General features: G+C 40.0%; 1 protein-coding gene across 2 annotated transcripts in view; it reads left to right on the forward strand.

Moving 5' to 3' along the window:
* Positions 1-19,831, forward strand: part of PDE8B (phosphodiesterase 8B) — an 83,916-nt gene that overhangs the window by 20,983 nt on the left and 43,102 nt on the right. The window contains exon 2 of one of the 2 annotated variants that reach the window (XM_075136306.1): positions 19,407-19,466. In XM_075136306.1, the coding sequence (XP_074992407.1) occupies positions 19,407-19,466 (60 nt within the window). The remainder of the gene's footprint in view (positions 1-19,406; positions 19,467-19,831) is intronic. The other variant, XM_075136307.1, reaches the window with a different exon arrangement.

A 19,831-nucleotide genomic window follows, 5' to 3' on the forward strand; every position in this document is an offset into this window, starting at 1 on the left:
ATATGTTGATCCACACTACCTTTGAAAATATGACTTTATCTACCTTGTGGACTTAAAAATGGCTTTGCTTTATTTTTAATGGAAGTTTTCTGAGTAATATGTACCTGATATGCAGCAGTTTCTGTGAAAAACGTAATGACTGCAAATTACAGAATGCGTCAGACTGTGCCTTGCTTTACAGCTATATATACAAAAAGGAGGTAGTGTGCCATGAAGCACATAACATGAGTTCACCGGTACACTGAAAAAATAAGTGAAAGAGAGATCTTTCGAGGATTAATACATCAAAAATTTCTTCTGTGTATTTCGGAAATCTCTAAGGCCTGCGGTGGGGAATGGATGCAGGAGGTATCATATGTGCTTGCCCTGGTCTTGTACATATTATTCAGCATTGACCAGTCTCAGAGGCATGATGTTAGTTTGATGGCTTGATCTGACCCAGTGCACCTGTTGTTATGTGTTTGCAATCCTGGCCTCCATTGAAGCCTGACTTAGAGAAATATTTAAGTGCACCAGTAGAATCATCCAGCTTGACTGGAAAAACCAGAGCACCAGTTTGACTCTACATTTCTGCAGGGTCATTGCACTCAGAAGTCTAAAACACCCTTGGGGTGGTTATAACCTGTGTCTGGCAGCTAAATATAGAACAGTTGGTTAGCTCCGCGTTGCTACAAAGGTCTAAAAAGCAAAAGTGGTATTTCCCCAAAAGGAACCGCATATGTGAAAATTTCTTGTTCCAACAACGTTATGTGGATCTGAAGACTTAGGGCCTAAATTCTGTAAAGAGAAGTACTAATATATTTGCAGCGCCATAACTGGAATTATCAGTGATGCTCTTGTGCTACTCATTGTGGAGGATCCGGCTATCCATACTGCATTATCACTTAATCACAAGGCTTCTGCAGATGGAACCAGTGAGCTAGTCAGACCGTTTTATGTATGCCCAGAAATGGGCTTTTTATGTTTAACGACCGTAACAATTACAGACATTTCATTACAGAGGTATTTTGTTAGGAGGCCCCCCAGCCCAACGTCTTTCATTTATTTTTGGGGAAGCATTTAAACATTAAATGTAACTTGCTATATGAAGTAAAATGCAATTTCTGGAAAGGACTCTTTGGTCAGAAAGCTGGCCCCTGCAATTGTAGGAAGCCACCTTCTATAACCCCTTTAATTTCATCAAAGCCTTGAAAACTTTTACTTCTGGTCCTCTCTGACTTCATTGATGTGAGTCTTAACCTGTCATCTCTGCTTTTTCTGTTGTATTCAGCTAAGAAGCTTCTAACATATAGCAACATACATAAGTACACAGTGTGGCACTTCATATTGTTTGAATTTCAGCTCATTTTCTATGACTCCTGCCCTCAAGGTTCTCTGCTACCCTACCTACCTTGCAGTTCTTTTATTCATCCCATTTTCTGCAGCTTTTTTAATAGCTTTGGCTGCAGCATCCCAACAAATGCCTTTCAGCAGTCTTGAACAGGACAGGTTTATTAAGTTTCCTTTCTCTAGAAAATCACTTTTATTATTTTATTTTATAGGTTTTTATTATTATTTTATAGGTTTTTATCAGCTTATATTAGGGTGACCCAGTAAGTTTGGTAAAATGGTATTGAGCTGCATCTTCTGTTCAATATAACTCAATGTCTTCATTCCTCCATGCAACTCTGGTACGGATTTTTAGCATGAGTGCCAATATGATGGGCCTACGATTGCCCAGATCACTTTCCCTGTTCTCTTGGCAGCTCATTTCCCCCAGCTTATGTCAATCAAATATTTCTCAACTTCTTTGAAAACTGAATGTGACCCAGCAAGAAATTTATAGAAGTTACTGTTTTCTATATTGTGATACACACTTGTGAATAAGTACAATATTAAGAGGAAATACAACATATTTCTCTGCAGAACCCATCCAAAGACAGTGGTAAAATAAAGAGCTCTATGAGAGAGATATATAACAGAAAACGCCAGCAATATATTTTTCTGTTGTAATCTCACGTAGTGTTAGATTTTGAATAATGTATGCATAAGCGGTTATTCAGTGGAGCTGTATGTGATACTGAGTCTAATCCACTAAAATGAAGAGATCATGTCTTATAAAAGCTTTGTTGGTTAAAATTTTGTCAGTGAATTGGAACTAAAATCTTTTATGACTTTCAGAGACAGGATTTCTAGATAAAGGTGGTTGGAAAGCGTCAGGCCTTGCACCGTCTGTGTGATCTCTTGGGGAGGAGATTAATATTCTCCTACAGTTCATTATATGTATATAGTTCCTTTTGCTTAATAGTTGCCTAATTCTGCAAAATGCTGTGCATTTGGGCCATGCTACCTTTAACTGTACAAGAAGCCCTTTAGGTCTCCAGTGATATTCCTCATAAAAAAAAATTAAACAGATTGCCGAACTGAGGCTGTGGTGCACAGAATTTAGCTTCTGCAATATAAAGTGCATTGAAAATAGGCAGCTGTAACTGTTCTTTGGAGAGAAGAACAGTGGCAGTTAATACTGCAATCAGCGGCCAAAACTTCTGCTTTTAATTCTTGAGTGTGGAAGTTCATACTGTGCACGTGCAGAAGCCATGGGAGATCAGTTGCTGAGACATTTGTGAGAGAGTTGTGTTTTGCTACCTATGGAGAATATAACAGTGTAATTTTTTTATCCTCCCAGTATTGTGTTGGTAGTGAATTGCATAATACATCCTAATGATGGACAATCTTAATGGTGGACTAAAATGACTATATTCTGTTCAAATAGATGTCAGAATATAAAAACTGGAGTAGCAGTAAGAGCTTACTGTAGAACATTGGCATGACTCTCGTAATGCGGGTCTAGAAAGTGGCATTTAAATTTGGTAGTGCTTTGTCATGTTAAGACTGGAATAAAATGCCCAAAAAAAGTCTTTTTCCAGAAAGTTTTTAATGATTTCAGCACACACTGCGGAAATAGCGATGAGTAATACCTAAATCATTATTGCTTATTGCATAAATAATCATAGAATCATAGAATGGTTTGGGTTGGAAGGGACCTTTAAAGGTCATCTAATCCAACACCCCTGCCATGGGCAGGGACATCTTCAACAAGATCAGGTTGCTCAGAGCCCCATCCAACCTGACCTTGAATGTTTCCAGGGATGGGGCCTCTACCACCTCTCTGGGCAACCTGTTCAGTGTTTCACCACCCTCATCATAAAAAGTTTCTTCCTTAGATCTAGTCTAAATCTACCCTCCTTTAGTTTAAAACCACTCCCCCTTGTCCTGTCACAACAGGCCCTGCTAAAAAGTCTGTCCCCATCTTTCTTATAAGCCCCCTTTAAGTACTGAAAGGCTGCAATAAGGTCTCCCCAAAACCTTCTCTTCTCCAGGCTGAACAACCCCAACTGTCTCAGCTTTTTCTCATAGGAGAGACGTTCCATCCCCCTGATCATTTTTGTGGCCCTCCTCTGGACCCGCTCCAACAGGTCCATGTCTTTCTTGTGCTGAGGGCTCCAGAGCTGGACGCAGTACTCCAGGTGGGGTCTCACCAGAGCAGGGTAGAGGGGTAGAATCACCTCCCTCGACCTGCTGGCCACGCTTCTTTTGATGCGGCCCAGGATACGGTTGGCCTTCTTGGCTGCGCGCGCACATAGTCGGCTCATGTCCAGCTTTTCATCCACCAGTACCCCCAAGTCCTTCTCGGCAGGGCTGCTCTCAACCCCTTCATCCCTCACCCTGTATTGATACTGGGGGTTGCCCTGACCCAGGTGCAATGGGTCATGAGGCTCACATGAGCCCACTTCTCGAGCTTGTCCAGGTCCCTCTGGATGGCATCCTGTCCCTGAGGCGTGTCAACTGCACCGCTCAGCTTGGTGTTGTCAATAATTTGCTCTGGTGCAGCAGGCCAGCTGAAGGACTATGCAACGCCTTCTCTCCATACTTTTGCAGAACTTATTTGAATTGCAGCTGTATGCAAAAGTTAAACCCTAACATAAGATGCTGATCCTACCAGCATTTACATGAGTAAAATAATGGCATGAGTGAAATTAACCTAACTGCATTCAAGTTTGTAAGACTGGGTAATTAAGTTTCCAGGTTTATCAGGGCAATTCTTACTTTTGCAAGGTATGAATACTTCAGGTACATCTAACACCCGCTACTCTGTTCCTCCGGGACAGAGCTCCCCCTTCCTCTGACTGCCTCGTGTGTGCTGCTGTACCCACCTTTTATAGATACTACTACTCTTCCTCACTCTTCATCTGTATTTGGGTAGGGCTTATAGGATCAGTCAGGCCATGTGCCTTATTATATGAGGTATTATAAAACTGAGCAGTGATCTTTGCCTCTGAGATTTATAATCTAAATAGATGAGACAAGCTTCATAAACACTTTAGTATTGAATGACAAAATAGAGAAGGTGAAAATGCTGGGTTTGGGTAATGTCCATGTGGCTCAGTTAGATGACTCACCAGTGGGCAAGGCACTGTGCATGTCCCAGAAGGTGATATCCAGATGTCAGTATCAGAGTTTTAGATTCACACACTACTACTGCTATCTGGATTATCTGCAGTGGCTTTGTCAAAATTAACATAGAAACTTAAACTGAATTAAATGTGATCATGAATTATTCAGTCAGCATGAGAGCCTCCGAATTGTTCATTTTGATAAGAGTTTGGCCTTTATTTTTGTTGTCTACACAATCTTTAGTGTGAGACATGGCACAGACTTTCATGTTCATAATTTGTAGCTGCACAGTAACAGGTGGTGTTGAGCTGGAGGCTTTGTTACTGCAGGCAGCATCCCAGTCTGCTCTGGGAATAAATCTCCTATCTGTGGGTTTCTAATAAAAGGATCAATGGCAAAATAGTTAATTTTGACATATATTTAAATATATTTAAATGCTATTTTTGGATTTTAGAGTCAATGTTAGATTGTAATGGAAAAAATGCACATAGGTAACTGTTATCCTGAAAACTTGAGAAGATTTAATTTTTGTTTTATTGGTGGTTGTACTATGTATTTGCAATTTGGAGTTGTTTTGGTTGTTTTTTTTTTAATAGAGTTTCTAGGTATAATTCAAACACATATGTTGTGGATGCCAAAATTTTAATTAAAAGGCCAAGCTAGTTGGCTTCAGCTGGTTGTCCCTAGACTCGAACAATCAAGGCAGAAGAACTGCGAAACAAACATTGTCTGGCAGTGTGAAGGAGACGGGGAGAGAGAACATTCTGTCTTCGAAGAAAGTGAGGAATACCTTATTCTTTACTAGAGCTTTTTTTGGTATTTTTGTAAAATGTAGATCAAAGTTCACAGCTGAGTTTTTTCTAAGTGAAAGACAATTCAGAAAACTTCAATAAGTGACTAGTGCTTACCAGAACATTTTTGTTCTGGGTATTTTGGGGTTTTTTTTGTTTTTCTGTGGTCCAGCAAGAGGAATATAGTGTTGGGTTTAGGCTGAGATAATATGTACGTGCCTTACAGTAGCTGGCAAAGGAAGATATAAACAGACCTTGTTGAACCAGGATGAAATTCTTTCCAGCTATGCCCATCTTATGGGATAAGAAATAGGAGGAGGTGATACTAAGCCAAAGCTCCAATGGTGGCATCCATCATGTGTCTCTGAAGAAGAAGTCTGCTAACCACTCCAGCTTAAGGTTGATATTGATAGCTAGTAGTATCTGCATTGAATAGAGTTGGAGAAATGGTAGAATAAAAACATAGTGCATACCTTGGGTCAAAAAGTTGTCTTCCTTTTAACCCTTGGAGTAGAGTCCATGATACCTATGTGTGCACTTGCAAACCAGTATTTGAGGTGCAGCTTCCGACTGCTCTCAGACTATTGAGGGGCATAATCTTGGTGGTTTTGAAGGCAAGAGAGGACCTGTGAATTCAGCTCAATCTTCATTTGTTTACTTTCAGTAAAACACTGTACAGTTTATGTTAGATAAAGAGTGGAAGCCAAGACAACTAACATTTTCTCCTTCAGTAAGAAACCAGGTAGGTTATCTACCACAGTAACAGCAGTGTTAAATTATTTAAGAACACACTGTTTCTTGTCAAAATCTCCCTGAACTAAAATAGTTCTCCAACAAGCAGCAGCCACAGCCGGCAATACACTGAGTGAAGAGAAAGGAGACAGACTGCCCTTTTGGGGTTGTTCAGCCTGGAGAAGTAGACTTGTGGAAAACTCCTGAATATTCACATATTAAAATATTTAACTTCTTCCTTTGCTGATTTCCAGGAGGAATTTCAAATATGATAACTGTCTTCCAGCAAACTTCTACTGATGTCTTACTGGAAGTATGCCCCCCACAACCCAGCATAAAAGTGGGACTTGGTATTTGTCTTGGCAGCACCTTCCATGTCAGGTGGAGGGAACTAAACAGTCTCTGGAGCAAATGCTGAGCTGGCAGCCTCTCAGGTGTATGCAGACAACCTCCAGATGTTTTTTCTTAGTCCATCTTTGGAAGGCAAAGTTAATTTTACGTTTTAAAATGATTGTTTGATTGCAGACTAAGAGGATGCTTCATAAGTTATGAAGTTATGTACCTAGACCAAAAGCTGATGGAAGAAGATCAGGATTATTTAGCTAGCAGCTTGCTGCAAATTAATGTTCCAGCTCTTTCCATTCATACTTATATGATCATATTACCTGAATCTTCCAGTATTGAAACTGACTTCATATCTTTTTGTATCAATATTAATAGCCATACCCAAGAATTGATCTACTGTTTTGAACCATAGATCTGCCAGCCCATTATCTTGTCTTGGGCAAGAGCAAAGAGCCTTACGCAACAGTCAGAAATGAGGGCAGATGGAGAGGGATCTCTCCTTTGGCCTCTCTTAACCTATAACTAAGGGGCTTCTGAGTTGAGGTTACGTTCCTACTGACGTGTTGCACAGCCACACAGGGGCCTACCTTTGGTAACTTTTGTTCAACTGCTTTTTGAACAACACTCCCTCCAGTGGCCTGATAATATAAGTGAAAGCATCATATTTCTTGTATTGTGAAGACTATTGATGAGTTATTCTTCCTTCAGCTCTACACTATTCATGACTTCATAGGTGCCAATTCTGTTCCTTAGTTCCCTCTCTTCCTGGCAGAAGCAGTCTAGTCTTTTTAGTTCTCCAAAGATGTCTTGGAATATGATTATTCTTGTTGTTTTCTTTTTAATTTTTCTAGCTTTGGTTAACTTATCTCAAAGAAAACAACAGACGATATACAGCATTGAAAGTGTGGGTTCATCATAAATTTACTTGGCAGCATGAAGTTTTTCTGTTTGGCTCTTTGTTCCTATCCTCACATTGTTCAGCTAGTCAAAAAAGCAACCATTCAAAGATGAAAATAAGATTAATTTTTAAATCTTTCTATGTCTATGGTTTTGGATTTTGCTCTCTCCTAAACATCAGTGCATGTGTTTCTGAAACAGTTCAGGTTTAGTTGCTGTTTTTTTCCCTAAGACTGACGTAAGGAGATTTGGCTGGATTCTCCAGTGATGTGTGTGACTCGTGCTCTTACAAAGTTGGGAATGGACAGTAATGACAAATGGATTTACAGAAAGAGGTCTCACCATGCTGAGTTCCACAAGTCTTGGGCAGATTCTGCTTACTTTGACAGATGTTTGGAAAAGTTTGTTTTCCCCATGCCTCTTCACACTGCAAGGGCATTAACATAACTTACCTGCCATGCGTATTTAGTGAAGTGAAATGTATGTGCTAACAAAATAAATACACTTTCAGAGAAACTTCTGTTGACAAAGTCAATATTCATAATAAACCTGAAGTCATTGGGGACTGCATTCTGTAATTGGTTTTCTTTCCACAAGTCTAAATATGTTGCTGTTTGTGACAGGAGTCTGTCTCTTTATTATCTGTGTGCTGCTGGATTAAAATGTGGAAGTGTATTTTTCTTAAAGAAGCCATCATTTTTGAACTTTCCACAATAGTTATACTGAGAGGTATATACTGAAGTTTCATGTCTCTGGAGGAGTCCATAGGGTCTGTCCAATGTTCACTTTTAAAAGTATTTCAAAGTGAAATTTGTTTGCATGTTTTCTGAAAAAAGTGCTAATTTGCTCAATATTACAGATAGGGGAAAGGAATGAAATAAAACAGGGCTACATTATGATAGCATATATTTCTCTTACACAGTGGTTCAGAAGTTAAAGCACTTCGCCAGTCTATGGATTTTAATTCCTTTCCTGTCAGTACAGGCTGGGAGTTGATTGCCTGAGCAGCAGCCATGCTGAAAAGGGATAGGCAAAGGCATGGTTGACCTGATCTAGCGTTGCAATAGCACCACTTGGAGGGACTAGATGACCTTTAGGGGTCCCTTCAAGCCAACAGTTTTGTGATTCTTTACTCATTGGTGTTTCACTGGGCACCTCTAAACATTAGTCAGGCCCTTCTCCTTATTCAGGTTCTGAGTACCTGGGGGAAGGGGAGGAAGTTTCCTACTGCTGTAGACCGTGAGGCATTGTAGATAGTCAGTGGAGAAAGGTATACTCTTAATTTATGTGTCCTGCTGCTTTATGAGCAGGAATATCTAGTGAAAATACATAGTCATAATACTACTGGAAATTGATGCATTAGATTTTTGCTATGACTTAACCCCCTAATTAGGAAAAAATGCTGCAGGGTATTTTTTGCTTTTTGGATGTTTGGTGGGTTTTTGAACAAATTAACTGCATCTGTGGATAAGAAGCTGTTATCTTGAAAAGATAACTTGTCACAGCCAATTTGGTTTCTCAAATTCTGTATTCCTATGGTATACAAATCCAGCCAACTCTAAGCAAAAGCACCTCTAAACTTCTACATAAACACAAGAATAAGGAACTCGCAATACCTAAGAGTAGCTTAATGTAAAGAGGAATAACTTCTTAGCTTTCGGAAATAAGCCAACTATGCTGTATTTTTCTTGTTTCTGTAGACTTGCATGTAAAACATTAACCAGAAAACCCATTAAGGAATACGATTTTTTTCCTTAAAATCAATACTGAATTTAGAGTGAGAAAGACAGGATGTGTCAAAGATAGAATTTCTTGGAAGAATAGTGTTTGGTATCAGACTGTGATGCAGCATTTTGTAATGTGATGTCTTCCTGGTGTATATTTTACCCATTAAAATTAATTTATAACAGTACTGTTGTACTTAATTTTTTTTTTTTATGTCATTGGCATAAAGACTTCACTGACAGTGAGTACATCGATAACAATCTTTTGAGACCATGCCCTTCTCAAGCAATGTGAATAGTTGACAAGTCGTCTGAGCCACCTCTCTGGGCACTCTGCTCTTGAACAAGAGGCATGAGGGTAGTAGATCTGGGGATGTGGGCCATTTATTGCTCTGCTGTAGGGAGGAGGTGAAGCAGAAGGAAAGATTACCAGTTGGCATATTCACCCAGAAGTTCACAAGGAAGATAAATCTGAAATTTCTGGACTACTAACTAAGTTTTGTCACCTGATCTTTAAATTGATCTCAGTGCCAGAGGAGTGAAAATTGGATAATGACACATTAGTCTTCCTTAGAGGGTGCCAAAGATCATCTAGGAACTACATTCTGCTTCCATACTGGGCAAGACACTATGTCTAGAGATAAAACATAGCACAAGTATATGTGGTAGGTAATTGAATAATATGACATGCTGGAGAAGAGTTAGCGTGGCTTTTTCTGTAAGGAAAGCATAAGCTGAGATGAGCTACGAGCGTCAAGCTTAGGTGGTATAAGGGACAATGTCACTCTGTGCTTACCTAGTTTTTGCATTTTTCAGCTTGTCATCTGCTTTTGGCCATTTCTGGAGATAGGATGTTGGGCCAAGATTCGTTGGTCTGACCAATTTTTTGGTTGTTCCTCACAGGGCTTCTAAAAAGGACATGGGAATGTGTTTAGAAATCTCCCCAGAGATTTGTGGGTTTTTTTTAAGGGACTTCCTAATCAACTGTGTCTAACCAACTGTAACTCGGACACCAAATCTATTTTGTGCTGACATCAAGAACCAGAATCATGGCCCTGGTCTTAGTAGGACCAATGGGCAGATCATGAGCCTTGAATCCATGTCAGAAAAATGTGCATGGAGCAAAACTGTATATACAAACCTGAAGGATTGCTTCCAGATTCTGTTGGAAACCTTTATCTCCAAATTATAGCAATAAAAGGGACATGGACTACTCTTTATGGATTGTGGGGTTTTTGTAGCCTATCTTCCATTGATAGGTCTTAAAGCAGCTGCTGCTCTGAGTGGAATTGGGGACCGACTGACAATGGTAGTTTGTATGTGCCAAATTTAACAAAATAATGGCCAAACTAGTGTCTTTTCTACTTCATTGTTCTACTTCCTGTTATGATAATGTATTCATAAGGAAGCTGCTAGCAAAATGTAAGCAGAATGCAAAAAGTCCTAATATAGTATTCCTGCTTCAGTTATCATTTTGTATCAGGCACACATTTGTTATATTAGAGCTCACAGAATTATTTTACAAGTGTCAGCTTGCTTGTTCAAGAGGTTGCCTAAAATTGCTACCAACTTGACACTGGTACATTTTGTCTTTCTCAATTCTTTTTCTCATAAGGATGATCCAGTTTTTGTGACCTGTTTGTGCTAGTTGCCCTTTGTTCCCCTCTCTCTTCCCCATGTCTTTCAGAGGTTTATCTGCATCCCATTGATTTGCTTTTCTTCCCTTACCACTGATTTTAGATTGAAACAGCAAGATTATACTATCACTACTGTCTGTAATTGCTTAAAAATAGATTAATTATGTTGAAAGGGGGAAAAGGAGTGAGAAATAGAAAAGAAACAAATCTGTGTTTTCAAATACTTAGTTTTCTATTTTCTTATTTGAAACACAAGCCAGAAAGCCATGTAGGGTGGAATGAGGATGAAGGAAGAAAGATAGAAATCCTAACATCTATTCCCAAAGCTGACTCTGATCGGACAGATCTTTGCAGCTTTGCACAGAAGCAGTTGTAGGGGCAGACTCAAAAGACAACTTAAGCATCCAGTACGTTACCAACTGTGTAATTCACAGAAATTCAACTTTAGCCATTTGATCCTTAGACTTTTATGAGGACTTCTGCTTATCTCCAGAACTGCTGCCAATCTTAGCTCTACTAAGATATGCGGTCTTGGCACATATCTCACACTGAAGAATATGTGGAGTTCACAGCCAGAGATATTTCTATGGCAGGTCCCCTGAAGGACACAGTCAGGCTGGTATTCTCAGAGCACATGGGAAATGCAGGGACGACAGTGGGATGGTGCATCTGGTATATGATAGCCTATGCCCAGGCAAGCTTGGTTTCAAATCTTCTCTCCCAGGTCAAGGCAAAGTTGGTGGGGAAGAGGGAGGTGGGAAAAGAAGTTAGACAGTGTTTAAGGCTTCTTTTCAGGCACAGATCACTGCAAAAAGGAATGCAAGGGTCATGGGTGAGGGAGAGAGTGTGCAACAGGAGCCTGACTTCATGGCCCAGACATGAGGGTGGTCATGGAAGGGAAGGCTCTTCTTTTCCTTGACTTCTCCCTCAAATTTTAAATTCCCTTGTGTGCAGTTACATAGCTTTAACTGGAGGCATTGAGAAGGCCTCATCCCAATTCTGCTTGCTTTTGGGAAGCAGAAGAACCAGTTGCAGGTTTGTGAACTCAACCCTTGAGCTAGGTGTGTGAAAGTACAGAAAGTACGTGTCTTTCTGGATCTGGGTCCAGTTTATTGCCTATGTATGTAGTGTTTTCATGCTACGTGCCTCAGTGTGTGTTGTCCTGAGCTGAGGATTTAGCCCAGTTGAGTAGCGTGATAACTCCGTTTTTTTCCCCAAGGGAATTTCGAGTTTGTTACTTGTCAACAAAATCGCATATAGTATCTGGAAGAGGAAAATCCATTATGGATTTGCTTATACATATGGGAAGAGTACACTCAAAAGTACACAGTAATATTTTCATGATATATAGATAAGCTTTAAGTGGTAAAATCATTACATTGCGGAAATGCTACACTGCAAAGGTTAAAACTAAGATGCAAATATATCTCAGACCTCCTAAATGGGTACTAAATTAATATATTGAAGAAAAAAGCTATGTTTATCTTAGAGTTTTCTAGTGAAACTGCTTAATATTCTTCTTTATGGAATATGCTGTAAAAATGGGTTTGATTTTGGGTTTTTTGTAGTATTAACTTATTTGAATAACACTTTCTTAAAAACAGAAAACATTCTGAAATTTAACTGAAAGTTTTGCAAAACAAAAAGACCTAAATTCCAAACAGTCAGATCCCACTTGCCTCAATCTGGAGTTGATAATTATGGAGAAGAGAGGAGATCGTTTTCAAAACATTCCGATTTCTTTTAAGGAGAGCTTGGTTCTGATTGTATTTTCTACAGTAATAAGAGCGGGACTGGTTCCTGAAAACATGGGAAAATACCACTTTTTTATGAGGTTTATAAAAATTCAGGGCTGTATTTTTTAATATATCAATATTCTGAAAATATTTGGTTGCACTTTCCAGTGCAGTGACCAATTTTGTACTCTAATGCTTTATGCAAAATATGTGTGGATGGGTTTTTTTGTCTTTTTTTTGCTTTTATTTAAGGTAGAAAGTTCATTAACATTTCCTTGGGCAGAAAAAGCATAAAGTGACATAATACCTTTTAGAAAAGAATCCAAATATGCAGATACTATTTGAAAGAATAAACTTAGAGAATGATAAAAACATCACAAGTACTAGCTTTTTTTTGCATATACTGGCCCTGGGTGTGTTTACTTTTCAACAAAGCAAAAAAACCACAGCCATGAATATTGTTTAAAAGACCAGAACACCACTGTGGAAGGGCTGTACAATGCAAACTGGAAAGAGCATTGCTGTCTTCGACAGAGTAGCGTGTAACTATTGAGGGAACGTTAACAGGAGCACAGATGAGAGGAGTGAGACAGTATTGTCAGAGTGACACCATCATATGTACAAACCATCTAAACACTTGGGGGCATGGCTTTTGGGGTTACTTTTTGTTGTTTTTTGTCAGCATTGCAAAAATATAGAGATCATGAAAGCTTGGAAACTTGAAAACTCAACAGCCAGGCTGCACAGCCTGACATCGCAGGCAAAGGGAGTGGGAATAATTCACACAGGGATAAGAAATAGGCTGGGAAAGGTCTTCAGAGAGAAGACAGGTTTGTTTGCAGTCCTTTTATTTTGCTTTCTCTGTTGCTTTCATCTGCAGAGAAGATTTTGTCTGTGCCTTCTGCATCCTTCTGCAAGTTGAATGTAAGCTTGGCAAGTTTTCCTATGTCACAGCTAAAAAGAAGGATGCTATAATAATCTGCAGGCAAATAAGAGAGCTGGATGAAAAGGTGGTGGTTGAGAAGGAAAGGCTATATTTTATAGATAACATAGAACGAGCAAGATTTAGAAAGAGACAGAGTGGGAGGACTTAAGAGAAGCTCAGGTGGATGATGACTAACAGATTGTGGGTATGAGCATAAGAAGGTTGGCAGCAGTATTCACAGTGACTGAGGGAAGGCTGCAGATAGACATTGATGGAGGAGACATTAATTTGGAAGGGGGGTTTACCTGAAATGACAGCTAGACACATGCATAGAGACAAGCCGAGATTTCTGTTACCGGAAGTGGAAAGAGTTCTGGAGTAGAGGGTTATAGATGCAAGTCCTCAATGGAGCTGTTTTTGGAGCAAATAATTTGTTTATTGTGATCAAGAAAAAGAAGAAAAAAACAGAGGAAAATCTAGGTTTCCTATTCCAGGCGGGCCTTTAGGCCAATATTTCTAAGGCACACTCCCTGCAGTGATACACATGGAGGGAAAAACAACCCGAGATCTTTGCCAAAGTTAGAGGATGTTCTATAGAGGACCTTCTGAGGGAGTGAAGAGAGAAGTAGAAAGGGTCTTAGGGCAGAGGAGATTTCTGAAAGACAATGTCAGACTAGATTTCAAACAATAAAGTGTCAGCGGTGTGAAAGGCATCTGAAGGGGGCTGGAAGAGGACTGCGGAGTACTGCTGAGCTTTGACTCTAAAGAGAGACACGTAGAGACTTCTCTTTGACTGGAGTGCAAAGAGAACCTGAGTTCAAAATAGTGAAGGGAGGAAAGGCATGAGAGTCATCTTAGGCTGAAACTGCAGCCTAGATAATTTTGTGGTCTTAGCAGTAGATGGCATACAGTCAGTTATTTCCATGGTGTTACCACAAGTGGAAGCCTGTGTAAAGGTTACTGATGCACTGAGGGTCTGCAGTGATCCTGGTTTTTTGGCTCCAAGCACCCCACAGAAAGTTCATATTTGCTGTTTTTGAAAATATTTGTGACTTACACAAAGCTTATGTCCCACATGTCGTGAATAGGCTAGCTCTTCAAAATGCATATGTCTATTTTTTTACCACTTACTATGTATCTGATGGGTCAGGCTTCTGTTATGGATGCTTGCAGAGTTTGCAGTGGCTAAGTCAACAACGATGAAGCCTTATTTCTTCTAAATGGTATGTGTGTTTGATCATTATTTTCAGTTAATAAAATAACATGACCTTACATTAACCTTAGAGTTAAGCTATCCAACTATTGAATGCTCCTCTGGACTCCTTGGAAAGGTGGCATCTGGTTGGCATGAGGGGAGCAGCTTGTGGAGCAGAATGAATTGGCAGCCCACTAGTGGGAGCCAGGGAAGTGCAGGGTATGAGCAGAAGCACAAGTCAGCTGGAAGCCACAGCAAGGGCAGAATAAAACACCAGAACATGACAACAGAGGCGGCATAAAGCAGTGCTCCCTGAAAGAGGGTTGGGAGAGTAGCTGTATTGGTGGCTGGAGAGGACAGACAGAGGCAGCTAGTCAAATGAATGAATCAGGGAAGGATGGTGTCTGTAAAAGCCATGGAGGTCAGGCCAAAAGCCATCTAGCTCAGGACCAAGTTTCCAGCAGGAGGAGCATGTGGTGATCTATCCTGTTTATTCTCCCAGCCTTTGCCAGCTTATCATTTAAGGGCTTCTTGAGACAGAGGTGGCATCTTTGTGAAGTGAGCTCTTCATTTTTCTCCTGCAAATTTGATATTCCCTGTAACAGTTGAAGCTGGCAAAGAAGCATGGGGAGACTCCAAACAGAGAAAGAGTGGCCAAGTGTTAAAACATAGAGAAATGCCAGTGGATGGAAGTTGAATGGACCAGAAGTGATAAAAAAGTAAAAGAAGAGGAAATAGACTGGCATATAGTTCTGCTAAGAAAGACGAGACAAAGAAAAGAAGGGGAAGAAGAGAGGGGCGTAACATTGCTGAACAGTGGAAGAGGAGCTGGACACTCTGGTCAGGTGTGTTGTAGCAGGAAGAGGAGCAGGACACCAGCTCCAGGCCAGGGGTATTGGAGAACAGCTGTGAGCCCTGTGTCTTGTCAGGGAATTCAAGCAAGGCTAAGACCAGTGTTGAGGTCACACATGGTTGTAATCCTTTTCAGGACTGCAGTTTGGCCAGGAAAAAAAGGGAAGGGATGTGAGGTTGAAAATAGTGGTATAATCGAATCTGGAAATGATAATAGCCAAAAGATGGGCTGAGGTGTCAACCCTCACCTGTGGTGTAGATGGGGAAAGCTGAGCTGGAGGGAAATGCAAATGAGCCCTAGCAAAGATGGGGAGGTGGAACCAGGGGAATGCAGTGGTGCAGTGAGAGCTGGGTCGAAAAGAGAGTCGCATTACCCACTTACAAAACCAAAGGGACAGAGGTCTGAAAACATACTACAAAGCTGAGGGAAGGGATGCATCAGTGTGGGAGTGACTAAAGGGGAAAGAAGATATAGCAGGCAGGGGGAAGGAGCCTTCAGGGCAAAAGTGTGTCCATAGGGACCTTGGCATCTGTGCGATGCTTCCAACTGGGACATCCATCCTGAGCCTTTCCAGGAGGCTGAACCCACCAACACCTTTGCTTCACTGCTGGTTGGCTTTAGTTGCTATTGTTGCTCTGGAGCAATGAAGAATTATTCAAGAAGATTTTACTGTACTAATTAGTCAATATTTTTACAGTGGTTGTGTTACTAATTATTGATGATTCATAAACTGCAGGGGCTGTAAGTCTGCAGGCATATGGGGGGATAAAGATTTTTGTATTGGTGATTTAAAAGGGCGGAACTTTAATGAAGTGGTAAGTACATTTTGCTTAATGGTACTGCTATGATAGTAACTGACGATCACTGATTTACACAAAAACATAGGATTTAAGAAAGTACCGTTGACTTTGTCTGTAATTCTTTGATTAATAGCTGATTCCTGTGGAGATTGCCTACAAGGTTGGAATGATACTAGAAATCACATTGGACAGTTGAAAATGTTAAAACAAAAATACTTCACTGTTTTTAAGCTTTTGTTATTCCCAGGTGGTTAGTTTATTTATGATTTCTTTGCTTCCAACCCTGTGTCTGTTCCTCTGGTCACTGAAATCAGGGATTTTCTCACTGACCTCTTTGGAACCAGGCTTGTCTCCACATGTTTTACCAGAATAGTTTGTCACGAGCTACTGTACTAATTGATTTATGTTGCAGATCTATTAGCAGTCCTTCGTGAGAGTCAATCAAACAATGAGAGATTTATTTAAACTGGAAATCATCAGCAATGAGATACTTACTTAAGTCAGGAAATGAGCAGAGGTATGGTCGTGGTATCACTCATATGCAACATCCACATGGTCAGATTCTTCTGGGAGTTAGGAAGATGTGGAATTAGTTCTTTCAGGCCAAGGAGAGATCTGTAGGACATTTGTGAAGGCCAGGCACTCATGTCATTATTCTTGCTGCCTCCTCTAGCTGTGTTTTGAAAGAGAAAACTGAGACAGTCACTTGTACCCAGAGCAATTTGGACATATAAACCCAAGGGAATGATTCAGCTTGTAAAACAAAACTCAGAACTCCAAGTCCAGGAAGGAGGATTTTAGACATACTTTTTGTTGTATCTGATGAAAAGGTTTATTAATCCTTCCTATGCTCAGGTTCATTATCACTCTTAATTTGAGGGTCCCATCTGTTTCCGTGCATTGTGTAAGTAATGAAGTTGAGCAATTTAGGGACTTCAAGGTTCACCATGGCAATCTTTCAGATATAGCAGCACCTTTTCTACATCCCTGAATGTTTTTGACCCTATCATGTCTGTGCAGAGCAGGACGGGGACAAGTTCACCTACATCGGGGCTCTCGGATTTTCTAATCCTCATGAAGCTTTCCTACTGTTGGCAAAGGGAGGAACACCCTGAAACTGGGAGGGGGGGGGGGGGAAAGGGAGACCCTGATTTTTAGATCCTTCTATTCAGGTATTTTCTATTCATGAGGCTGACACAGAAGCAGCTGGGAGAGAAACCCTGAGTCACAGTTGTGTGGATTTTTTGTTGTTGTTTTAAAATACCTAGGCTAAGATAAGTGGCTACCCTATAGAGGAATCTCTGTGAAAGCATTGATAGATTTGCCTGCATCCATCTATGTCTTAGACACAGTTATTCCATCTTGGACAAAACAGTAAGTAAAGCTGGATGTCCTCTGAAGTGGTACAAAAGTGGAAGGCATTCATTTACAATGTCAGTTCCCTAGTAGCATTAATAAATGATTAATGAGATAAATATCTGTGTCCTAACTGTCTTTTGTGAAGGATCCCACGCTCTTGATCAATACATTCTGGGACAGTCGGAGTCGTGCATTGTAAAAAAAAGAAGCTTTTGCACTGATACTGACCCAAGTCTGTTGTGTATTCTTACAGATTTGTCTAATGAGACTACTTTAAAACTTTTTTTTTTTTAAATCAAAGTGAATCATGATAAAAAATGTATTGAAGAGTTTCCTATATAATACCATTGGAGTGTGAATGTGCTGTTTTTCTCTTCTGGTGGGGGAAAGAGGGGTTGGCAGCTTTCAGAGAACTGTTTCTCTAACCTTGCTCGTAACTCACGGTTGATGATGGCTGCTAACTTTCATTTCTATTATGATACGCTTAGTGGCATTAAGTTACATTCTGCCATGGCAGAAGCTCAAGTGGGAAGTGAAGATTTTGTGTGAGAAAAGCAGAGGTTAACTACATTTATATTGGGGACAATTTTTGCTTTGGAAAACAGCGGCAGGCGTTGTAGTTTAATCTTTTGGAGTACTGCCTGTTACCAGCTTCTGACGTACGTTGTTGGGCTGAGAAGAATCAAAGCTCAGTGGTGCATGAAAGTCCAACGTGTCAGTTGTAACTGTACATAATACCACTGTCTCACATGCAGGCAAGGCTGTTAATACTTAACACGGTATTGTATTCTCTAAGGAAAAAAAGTTGAATACTGGTAACTTCATCCATTTTGAATGTTTATACACATTCCTTTGAAAAATACTAGATTTAAGAATAAGGTAATACCTGGACAAAAGGCTCAAACTAACGAGCACCGCAGAGCAAAATGGTGCAGAAATAAGGTTCCAGGATTCCTGTGTGTCAGGGAACAGTCCTGGGAATCTGCCTCCAATCAGGGCTTTGTTGAAATTACATGTCTTGCAGGGTAATTGCTTTTACTCGCCTACACCAGGCACCTGGGGTAACTGGTACCAGAAAAGCAGAGAATGTGCCCTTTTGGAGATTGCTAACTTGCGAATAATCCTCCACACGCATGAGGGGAACGATATTTTAAGGGTTCAAAGACTCTTTCCTTAAGTACATGGATCTGTGGGAGGACATAGGTATTGTTCTGTTGCTTAACAACCATCTGTAGCTAATGATCTGAAGTGAAACAAATCAGTAGTGTACAGGAGAAGTGTATTGAAATGTGTCAAGACACAAAAAATATTAAGGTAGTCCAACTCCTAGGAAATATGGCAACAAAGCAGCTACAGCCTACGTCTGCTGGCTTTCTTGCAGTAGCTTTAAATTATGATCTGCTCTCATGTCTTCTGAAAATTTCATGGCTCACATGGTAGCAATGTCTTTTCCTGCAAACTAAAAGCTATGGTTCTGGAAAACAATTTTAAATCTGCAATCCAAACAAGTTCTCTTGTCTGAAAAGTCACTTTTTTTCTAACCAAACCCATTAAAATATTATTATTGAATATATGTCACAAGGCCTTTAATACAAGTTCTGTATTACATTCAAATGAATAAGGCAATTTTTGGCAGGAAAAAATAGCTTTCTGTAGTCTTAAGCAAAATACAAGTCCTTCTGTGTAACCAAGGTACTCTGTTGGGGAAAGAGGGGAAAGGAAGTGGTGTTTCTTGTTTCCTTATTTAAAACCCTACAATTTTTAACTTAGAGGCAAATAAAACAAAATTAGGAGTTTGGTAAAATACGTTCATAAAAGATACACTTCAAAGCAACTAAATTAAGGCTGCTAGTCATATGCCTGCCTGCCTGCCTTTGAGAGTCTTTCATGGTTCTGTTTGATATTTCATTCTTGCATGTAAAATGCTTTTTTGTTAAGAACCAGACTGGAAAATAATATCTGTATTACTCTTCTTCAGCAGGCTTCAACTACAGAAGTACAAATTGGTCCCATGAGACTGACACAAGATCCAATTCAGGTAAGATGCTCTTTCAGTTTCTTGATACAGTCCATTCAGTCTTAATGGGTCAAGAAATTAAGGTTCAACTTCTATAGTTAAGTATAGTATTTTTGTTTTACTTGTGCAAGGACTGTGAGATGGGTAATCGGTGTTTTGGTTTATCTGGTTCCTTGAGAAGAGATCTACAAGTAAATTGACTTGGTAAACAAGGTGCTTAGATTTCCATTAACATCAAATCATTCCTTTTATATGACCTGTCAATAGGAGTGTGTGTGTATGTGCATTAGCAGGGGAAAGAGCTGCCTCTCTGGATGTTAAAAACTGTCCAGTTCTGATATACCAAAGCAGAGAGCTCCATTATAAAGTTTAGGTACCCAGCAAGT

The sequence above is a fragment of the Calonectris borealis genome, chromosome Z (genome assembly GCF_964195595.1).
Source record: "Calonectris borealis chromosome Z, bCalBor7.hap1.2, whole genome shotgun sequence".
NCBI classification, from domain to species: Eukaryota; Metazoa; Chordata; class Aves; order Procellariiformes; family Procellariidae; genus Calonectris; species Calonectris borealis.